General features: G+C 36.2%; 1 protein-coding gene and 1 long non-coding RNA gene across 2 annotated transcripts; one reads left to right on the top strand and one right to left on the bottom strand.

The window, feature by feature from the left end:
• Nucleotides 1-516: 516 nt before the first annotated feature.
• LOC120071418 (transport/golgi organization-like protein (DUF833)) lies at nt 517-3,122 on the bottom strand. Its single transcript, XM_039023694.2, has 5 exons — nt 2,922-3,122; nt 2,643-2,826; nt 1,527-1,736; nt 1,077-1,268; nt 517-994 (listed from the first exon to the last, which is right to left on the bottom strand). Exons 1-5 carry the CDS (start codon nt 3,002-3,004, stop codon nt 863-865), a joined length of 801 nt encoding a protein of 266 aa, XP_038879622.1. The 5' UTR covers nt 3,005-3,122; the 3' UTR covers nt 517-862.
• Nucleotides 3,123-3,285: 163 nt separating this feature from the next.
• On the top strand, nt 3,286-5,631 carry LOC120071420 (uncharacterized). Its single transcript, XR_016523902.1, has 4 exons — nt 3,286-3,583; nt 4,849-5,058; nt 5,128-5,215; nt 5,295-5,631. It is a non-coding gene; the product is annotated as an uncharacterized LOC120071420 (long non-coding RNA).
• Nucleotides 5,632-10,330: the final 4,699 nt, after the last annotated feature.

Genomic DNA, 10,330 nt, shown 5'->3' with positions numbered 1-10,330 from the left:
TGCATTTTAATGTGTCTCACGATTCGAAAGAATTAGGGGAGGGTTGTTTCATTTTTGTATCGAGAATGAAGAGGTTATCAAAATACATTTTTGTTTTTTTTGTTTTTTTTACCGAAACAAGAAAGAAATATTGATTATCAAATACGTTACTACTTTTCGTTCCAAAAAATAACAAAAATTATTGAAAAAGGACATGAAAATGTTGCCAAATGGGCCCTTCATCAAGTTTTTTTTTTTTCTTTTTCTTTTTTCTTTTCTTCTTCTTCTTCTTTTTTTTTTTTTTTTTAAAAAAAAGAAAGAAGATATCACACGTTTAAAGAGACAGACGCTACAGGAGTGGATAAAAGTAACCAAAAAAAGTAAACGAAATACATAAGAGAAAATTAATTAATCGGGAACAATAAAACTCTCCCAGCAACGACTAATGTTCTTAATGGAAACCTTTTAAATCTTTTGGTAAGAGAACACAATGAGGAAGTATTTAAAGGAGCTGATTCAAAAATAGCAATACACGAGTTTCCGCTGAGAAATATGTTGATTTCTTTCCATCCATAACCTAGAAAGAATACTTTGAGTGCATTCGTCCAAAGAAAATAAGCCTTTAAGTTCAAACAAGGACCACATAGAAGCTGCAGAACATTATCACCCATTTTATACATGAACCAATGATTATCACAGATGGAAAATAATTAGAGCCAGCACCATCGGAATAAGAAAGAGCCCTTGATCAATCCTAATTTTCTATCTTTTATAGATTTATTCTTCAACCCTTCTTCCATACAATATCCTTTCTCCTTTCGATTCCTTATAACAAGAAGAAAGAAGCTTAACATTATTAAACCCAACTATCCTTGACCAGGATTTAGACGTTCTCAATCTGGAAAGTAAAATGGTTGTCAATCCATGCATCGTTCTCCAGATGCCTCTCAAAGAAGGAAGCTTCCCCACTGTTCTTCACGGACAAAACAGATATGCTTCTAGTTCCAAAACGGCCCTATTCAACAATGGACCAAACCCATTTCAGATTCTCCATGCATATCTCTGAAAAAGCTAACAAAATGACCCTTTTGTTTTACCAGCTCGGTGTCTGTATCAACAAATATGGAACTATATTGATATTCCGTTCGAGGAGAATAGATCCCGGGTAGCAAGCTCACGTCGTCTTTAACTGTGTTGGTCATTATCTTTTCAACCATCTCTTCTGCTGAAAGTTCCCCATCGCCATTTTTGTTTATAAGCTCTCTGAAACTCTGGTCCAGTCGCTGTGCCTAAACAATTGGGAAAATCTTTTATTGAGCCTCCAAACTGAAGCTACAAAACCCAAGCTTTAGCCAACCATTTATTTATATTTTCCTCACTTTCTTTACAGTTTGAATTTGAATATAAAAACAAGGTTCCAAGATGATACCGTGTTAAATTACTGCCAAAGAAAATTGAGATCTTCTCTGTTCAATCGCCGCTAAATGCACAACTAAAAAAGTTACATAGAAACTATACCAAAGAAAATTGAGATATTTCTTTCGTACCTTGGGCCATGGAGAGTCGAGTTGTGCATTTGTGAGGATATGAATGCCGGGGGAAACCTCAGTGACAAGGCTGTCGCTGTCATTTGTTTGTCTATTGGTGATATAAGACATGGTTTTGGAGGAAATGTCAGCAATTATTAAGTTAAAACCGTTGTACAGGTGTGCTCCCTTTGCAACTTCTTTGGCGAAGTCAAGTGGACTCTTCTGGCTCTGCTAAGACAAAAACGCATGATAATCATCATTCTACGACTCCAAATGCAAATTATCTTGTTAATTTTGTAAACGCTAACTTATTGTTAGCATTTCACTGAAAAAACTGCATTGAAATTATCCACTTCTCTTGTAAGAGTAAGTATGTCATTCTATGTCCTTATTCCCAACAAGAATGACCCATATTTTGCAGTCTTTGATGAGAGAGACAAGGGCAAATTGCCAAGCATGCTCTATCTTCAATCTACGTCAATCATTAGCTTTTCCTTTAAACTTTTCCTATTCACTAGCACACAGAACACACAAAACTAACATGTTCATCTTCAATCTTCGCCCACCTTTATGAATTCAATTAGCTTTACCTATGCACTAGGTACACAGAAGAAACGAAACGAGCATGCTCTATCTTCAAACTTCGTTCAACCGTTAAGCATACAATCAGATTTTTCCTATTTCACTAGTACACAACACAAACAAAATTAGAATGTTCTATCTTCAGTCTCCACCCCTTATTTGTAATTTCAATTACCTTTCCTTTACACTTTTTTTGTTCACTATAACATAGAACAAACAAAACTAGCATGTTGTAGCTTCAATCATCTTTGTCTATTCACCAGTACACGACACACTAAAACAAAACGAATAGCTCTTTTCTTATTGGTAACGTTGGTTTGCAATCTTTCGTAAGGTATACTTACAGCTGTACTTTCCTGCGCATAATTTTCCTAATGCATGTGTTTTCAAAGCGACTAAAACAGGTTAATCATACCCTTCGACGGATTCAAATTCCAGTTTGGTGCCTCTTTTAACTCTCACGTTTCAAATCTTGATATAGCAACATTGCACTACTTTGATATATTTCTTAGTTTTATGAAACTAGTGATACGATAACCAAATCCATCTTACTTTCAAGAAACGAACGGGGAGCTCTCCCCTGCTCTTAGCCTGAGGAAGCGACTGAACTTCCCTGAAATTTGTGATGAATGCAACTCTGCCATTTCTGGAGCAAGCCAGCCACGTCCCGCCGGCCAACCCATCTCTTCCGCCCAAAATTTCGCCACATTCCCACCATTCCAGCGGCTTCGTCGGCCTAAACATGTAAACCCAAATCAATTTCAAAAAATTTAAAACTATCGATCAATCCCCCAAGGAAATTAAGGAAAACGCCACTAAAATTGGACTGACCTACTGCGATATTCGTCACGGTTTAGCAGAAGGACTAACGAATATAGCGGGTGAGCTTGCCATAGAAACGCTGCTATGCACATGACGAATTCGACTCGACAAACTGGAGGCAGAGATTCGACCGACGACCCTACGGCCTACGCGAGCTGGTCCTTCATTTCACAGAAAATACTCCAACCGTAATCGCCCTGCCTTGAGCTCTTGCCGCCTGCCGGCATTCATGTGGGCTCGTGGTTCAGGCCCAATGGGAAATGGGTAGAAATGGGCATTTCTGAAAATGGGCCCAATTTTTAACTTTCTACATAGAAGCCTTAAATATAGTCCAATATTACACTTATCTACTTCAATATTTTTTTGAAAAGGCTTAGTGGTCTTCATATTTTCAAAAAAATTGGTGGCCGTTTACATTGTAATCCTCCTGCCAATTAAAAAAGAAATGAAAAAAATACAAAAAAGAAAAAACCCTTTTAAAAGATTTCAACAATTTATACAAGAAAATAAACTACCCTTCTGCAATCGGAAGCCGTATTGTTCATTGAAGGAAGAAAAAAAATATCCTTTTAAAATATCCTTCTGCATCTCAACGTCGCACGAACTATTTCGTCGTACCTTCTTCATTCTTTTGTTCCTTCCTCTGCAATCGATGCACAGTCTACTAAGAGGTAAATCTTGTTCATTATTGACCGAACACTCTACAATCGACGCACCTCTGAGTAAATCTTGATCGCTTTGAAGTTCTATTAGTTAGGGTTTGTATGTACATTGTTAGACTAACCACTATTTCTTCTTCATTTTCTGCTTGGGTCAAAATGCATATGGGGTTAATGATCTATAAACTAGAAATTTTCGAATATGACTTAAACTGAGAACGTCGATTTATTCGTTGAATTATTCCTTCATATGGGTGAAAATACATTGCATAAAGTAGTACATTTGATATATAATGGGCAAAAATACTCAGCGTACTGTAAATGAGCGAAAATACTTTGCATAAAGTAATACATTTGATATATAATTTATATAGTACATTTCGCATGTGTCGTAGGTTGTAACTAGCCGTTTTCTTCATAACGAGGTGTTCAAAGTGTGTTTATGCTGCAGGTTGTAAATTTTTTGCTTACTAATGTGTTGGCCCTAAATTGCATTTTTTGATAAACTAATATGAGATGAAAATACTGGCGTTTATATGTATTTAAGCACCGGTTTATACATACTGATTATTAGGCATGTTTTCAAAACACTTACTGTTTTATGTGGAAATGTATATAGTGAAGTTTGGTATATACATAAAAGCGTTGCTTTATATATCATGTTTATTAAGCATGTTTTCAAAATCTTTACTGCTTTCATAAATGTGGTTCTAATGAATATATGTATGAGGTATTCAAAGTGTGTTTATGTTGTAGGTTGCAAATTTTTTTTGCTTATTGTTTGAGATTTACAAAAGGTGTATTTGACATAGGTTGCATTTCCTGATAAATTGATGTGATATGTACTGTTTTTTTTAGTGTAAATTTATATACTGAAGTAAGGCATATATTGTCGATGTGTATCTGATTTATTTGTCAATAGATCCTACATAATTTCAGTGATGTAATTGTTTTAACATAATAATTTCATAATACGAGAAATATGGATTAATATTATATAATTCAGTTAATCTAATATCAAGTTTAAAAAGTTTGATATCGTCAATTCGTTTGCGCCTTTTCCTCCTTTCCTATTTTTTTCTAGAATAATGGTATGTGTCAAATTACCGGTGAAACGAGAGGAAATAAGATGAAGTGATTGCCTTCTAGGGTCTACCAGTGGGCTAGGATACAAAACAAAAAGTGAAAAGAATGATGTCAACCTAACCACATGTGTTATAATCATGTGTACATTTCATAATTCTAAATTTACTCATCTTATTCAATTACTTATATAGGATGAAGACCAAACTCGAGCAGTTAAATAAGTGAAAATAGAGTGAAATGTTGGAGTTCCTACATCATTAGAATTTTATGATCATTTATTAAGAGACATGGCAACTAAATTCCTTCCCTTAAGAGTAGTACAACCAGGAGAAGAAATTGTAGACAATGAGGAAGAGGATACCTTTGGAACACAAATAGTTCCATATGGATACACTTTTCAGGTATAATACACAGTCTCCAACATATGCTTATTTAACTTGTAATAACGAATCACCTAATAGTAAAAATAGAATGTAGATGCACAACCCAAATACTCGTGAGATTGAGGAACAAAATTCGGACAATGAAGATTTCATTGTTCAGGAAATCGTTGATGAGGTATGGATTTATAACATATACAATATATATTGGATCTAATATCATGTTTTGTGAAGATTTCGTATACTCGATTGTTCAGACAAGTGTTATACTCAGTGCGCTGCACGATCAAGTGACCTTCATGCTTCATCGCATAGTCAAAGGCACTCGACCCATCCTACACGATCATGGCTACTCGACCAACGTTACTCGACGATCATAAGGAAAAACTACATGATTAGGGAGCGAGGCTTCGCCCGGGCGGTTCAAGACCCGGTTCGCTTGTTTGAACCGGTTAACTCGATGGTTTATGTAATAGATAAATCTAAATTTTTGGTTTTTGAGGCAAATCGTCCTAGTTCATTAATTTTGATGAATGTACATGAGATGTATGTTTAAATTATGTCATATAGTATACCATATAGTTTTAAATTCCACCATAGATTATGCATTTATTCGGGCATCATCTTTATATTATAAAAGTTATAATATAGTAGTTTGCATGATTAATTTACTTTAAAGCGTGCTCATGCATCATATAATATAAGAGTTATAATATATGCATGCATTAAGCATATTCATCCATCATCTTTATATTATAAGTGTTATAGTATAAGGGTGTATGAAAGCATGTATGCTTAGTTCATTACACTTATATATTTGATGTCCTAAATCTTGTAGGGTCATGTAGTTTGTAAACATGTGTATGGACAAACATTTGTGATGTAATAATATGAGATATTTTCTTCACTATTGTCTATAAGGTATGAGATATTTTAGTTGCTTTGACCACAAACCAATAAACTAAGATCCTTGGTTATCGTTGCAACTTAAGCATGTATGTGGAGACATATAAGTGGATCATGCCTTAAGTGATAACCTAAATAGTCTGTAGTATATGGATAAAGGAGGGAAACCTTATCCTGGTGATACTACTGATACGACCTACTTTGTAGATGTTACAAGATTTGTAAAGTGCTACAGATGGTCTAATCCTGATCATTCCTGTGGAGACATACGAGCGGGGTATCCTATACAAAGGAGTTTGTATAAGACTAGACCACGAAATGTTTAGTCTCATTATAAAATGCCGTTAATGACAGAGACTTTCATTTCACTAGGATGACCATAGGTAACATGACTTTAATCCTGAGTGGGTTGGGAACTCTTGCCTATGAGGGCGGTCCTTTGATTTGCATAGATGTGAGTGGCCAATCACCGACTCAAACCTACCACTTTAGGGATTTGTCTAATTGGGGAGCTAAGAACTCAGCTACATAGGACGAAATTCACTCATTCTCCAAAGGAGAGATGAGTAGATAGATTGCTCACTTAAGGACAAATTTTGGGACTTAAACAATGTGGCGTCACACCTTCTCATGGCCCGAGAAGTGTTCACTTATAGTAGGATTATGATGTATTGTTCATTAGAGGAATCAGTGGTACTTAATGAGTTAGATGTAACTACAAGGACCAAACGGTAAATTGGCCCAGTTGTACTTACGAGCGATTTGTGAAGGGTCATCGTAATGTTGATTGGTTATATCCAATGGACACAGAAATATATCTGTAGTGTCAAGATTATAGCTGTTGGTCTTTAGTGGAGTGTCCGGTAGTTAACAGATGGTGAATATTGTGATTAAAGAGTTTAGCTAGTTATTCACGTACCGTTGGAGCCACAAGCTCGTCCATAAGGTCCCCTTGGTAGCTCAATGAATTTAAGTTGAGAATCAGTTTTTGGGTTAGTTAGAATGTTCAAATTAACAAGAGAAAATTTGATTATATATGATATAATTAAATTGGTTTAATTATATATGATATAATTGATTTGATGTATTAGATACATTGATTGGAGGAATTAATATAAATATAATTTATATTAAATAAAGGAGAAAAGAACTATGGTTTAAATATTACATATGATGGCGATATTAAAACTATAGGTTATAAATATAATATGATAAACTAGTTATTATATTTATTTATATAAAAAAAAAACAATTATTAGATAATTGTTGGTTGGTTGTTTCTCTCATTTAAACGATTGTTGAGTGGGAAGTTTCTTTCAGTTTTAATAACTGAAGAATAAAAGTGAAAATGGTTTTCATTTTGGATAATCGGATAAGCGCATCTCATAACGATCGAGAGAAATAGAAAAGCTATACGATAGCCCTTCGAGAGAGTGAACGACCAGCTAGTTGTTTGCTAGACGGTCAAGTATCCAACTCTATACGATAGAGTTTTCTCATTCTCCCACTTGATCGTTTAACTCGATCGTATACACATCCTCCTTCCCTCTACCAAATTCACACAGAGTCCACACCTCCTAGATTCTCACATCGAGAATACCAAAGTAACCGAGTGGCAGTGTCCAGTGTTTCTGTTCGAGGGTCGAGGATCGAGTCTTACTCGATTGGATTCGAGGATCTGACAATTCGTGGAATTGCACTGGTTGTTCGTTGCGTTTGTGCTCATGATCGAGTTTGCTAGGACGCGTGACTGGTGTAGATCGAGGGAATACTTGAAGAAGAGTTCTTCAAAGATATGTCACTCGATTCCCTTTGTTTTTAATTGAAAGCATGCTGTAATTTACTCGATAATGCATAACTGTGGTTGAATGTTTGTAAATGCTTTATTCTTTCTCAATGGGTTTGGAACAATCTTGCTTCCACTCAATGGTTCACTTGAATAAGAGTTTGTTTAATTGGTATCAGAGTCAGGTTGTTCTGATATTCAAAATTTCATTGATGTATTGAATTGTATGTACATTCTTGGTAGGTTTTAAGCATGTCTACATTATGTTTAAATATTAAATGTTTTTGTAGATGTGAATTAATGGAGTTTCTTGGATGATTGCCTCTGTTTATTGCTTTCTGTTACATTTCAAAGTTAATTTGTAAGGGCCTCTGTGTTTTTGGCCATATTAACTTGCTATCGAGTCTGTATTAAAAGTGTTTGAGTCTGTAAGAGTCGCTCGTGATGAAGCTTCAAGGCATGGAGATGTAGTTTACTTCGAGGAAGAAGAAGACCAAAGGTTGGTCAGATCGTGTAGCACAGGCTAAATGATCGTTTAGATTTGGCTAAATGATCGAGTAGAAAAGTTCTAACTCAATCGTGTAGCATTTACTAAATGATCGTTTGGCTGATGCTAAACGAATGAGTAAAGTGTTTACTTGATTGGTTTGCGTTGGCTACTCGATTGTGTAAACGATGGGGGTAAACGATCGCTGAGTATGGGATACTCGTTGCATGGAAGGCGCGTACACTAAACGATTAAGTTGGCTAGCATGCTTCATCACATAGTCACTGGCTACTTGATCACTCGGTAAGTGTTAATCGATGTCTGCTCCTCGATCATCTAGACGATCATGCTTCATCGCATAGTTATCGTCTACTTGATTGTTTAGGCATGTGGTATACACGGTGCACTATATGATCGAGTGACCTTTATGCTTCATCGCATAGTCGAAGGTACTCGACCATTGCTACACGATCGTGGCTACTCGACCAACGTTACTCGACAATAAAAAAGAAAAGCTACATGATCAGGGAGCGAGGCTTTGCCTAGGCGGTTTAAGACCTGATTCGTCTATTTGAATCGGTTAACTCGATGGTTTATGTAATAGATAGATTTTATTTTCGGTTTTTTAGGCTAATCATCCTGGTCCATTAATTTTTGATGAATGCACATGAGATGTATGTTTAAATTATATGTCATATAGCTGCATCACTAGTGAACATATTAGGTGGCAAGGGTGACAAATCTCACGGAGTTAATGGATTAAAGCCATACACAACCTCAAAAAGTGAGCAATGATTCCAAAGTTCGTCCACAAAGGTACAAAACTCCTTTCTAGGGTTCATAAATGCCTTTTCAACAAAACTTCGTCCAAATTTTGACTTCGAGAACATTTCGACAAGTAGAAACCCAAAGTTCGTCGCTTTCAAACTCTTTCTCGACCTTTTGTGCCAAAGTTCGTCCACACAAGTAGAAGACTCCTTTCCTAGGTTCATAAGTACGTTTTGGGCCAAAGTTCGTCGAAATTTGGACTTGGAGATCATTTCGATAAGTAGAAACCCAAAGTTCATCCTTTTCGGTCGCGGTCTTGACCTTTTGTTCCAAAGTTCGTCCTCAAAGGTACAAAACTTCTTTCTAGGGTTCATCAGTTCCTTTTCAACCAAACTTCGTCCAAATTTTGACTTGGAGAATATTTCGATAAGTAGAAACCCAAAGTTCGTCGCTTTCGAATCCTTTCTTGATCTTTTGTGCCAAAGTTCGCCCACACAAGTACAAAACTCCTTTCCTAGGTTCATAAGCACCTTTTGGGCCAAAGTTCGTCGAAATTTGGACTTTGAGCGCATTTCAATAAGTCGAAACCCAAAGTTTGTCATTTTCAAACATTGTCTTGACCGTTTGTGCCAAAGTTCGTGCACACAGGTAGAAAAGTCCTTTCCAGGGTTCATAAGTACCTTTTGGGCCAGAGTCGTTGAAATTTGCACTAGGAGAACATTTTGATAAGTAGAAACCCAAAGGTTGTCCTTTTCAGACTCGGTCTTTCCTTTTATTCCAAAGTTTGTCCACAAAGGTACAAAACTCCTTTCTAGTGTTCATAAGTTCCTTTTAACCAAACTTCGTCTAAATTCTGACTTGGAGAACATTTTGACAAGTAGAAACCCAAAGTTCGTCGCTTTTGAACTCTTTCTCGACCTTTTGTGCCAAAGCTTATCCATACAAGTACAAAACTCCTTTCCTAGGTTCCTAAGTACCTTTTCAGCCAAAGTTCATCGAAATTTGGACTTGGAGCACATTTCGATTGGTAGAAACCAAAAGTTCATCCTTTGCGGACACTGTCTCAACCGTTTGTGCCAAAGTTCGTGCACACAGGTAGAAAACTCCTTTCCAGGGTTCATAAGTACCTTTTGGGCCAGAGATTGTCGAAATTTGGACTAGGATTCATAAGTACCTTTTTAACCATACTTCATCTAAATTTGGAATTTTCGTCAAGTGGAAACCTAAGTTTCATCCTTTTCGGACTCGGTCTTGACCTTTTATTCCAAAGTTCGTCCGCAAAGGTACAAAACTCCTTTCTAGGATTCATAACTGCCTTTTCAACCAAACTTCATCCAACTTTTGAC

Source organism: Benincasa hispida, chromosome 10 (assembly GCF_027475165.1).
Source record: "Benincasa hispida cultivar pf3 chromosome 10, pf3_genome.v1.1, whole genome shotgun sequence".
Lineage (NCBI taxonomy): Eukaryota > Viridiplantae > Streptophyta > Magnoliopsida > Cucurbitales > Cucurbitaceae > Benincasa > Benincasa hispida.
The sequence above is the reverse complement of the archived record's forward strand: the minus strand, read 5'-3'. Positions and strand labels throughout refer to the sequence as shown.

Bases quoted from the DNA above. Each gene is read 5' to 3' on its own strand.
- LOC120071418 (XM_039023694.2), bottom strand. From the start codon at position 3,004: ATGTGCATAGCAGCGTTTCTATGGCAAGCTCACCCGCTATATTCGTTA. The intron at 2,827-2,921 runs GTCAGTCCAATT...TTACATGTTTAG, and splicing joins CGTGACGAATATCGCAGTAG to GCCGACGAAGCCGCTGGAAT. The intron at 1,737-2,642 runs GTAAGATGGATT...TTGTCTTAGCAG, and splicing joins TCCCCGTTCGTTTCTTGAAA to AGCCAGAAGAGTCCACTTGA.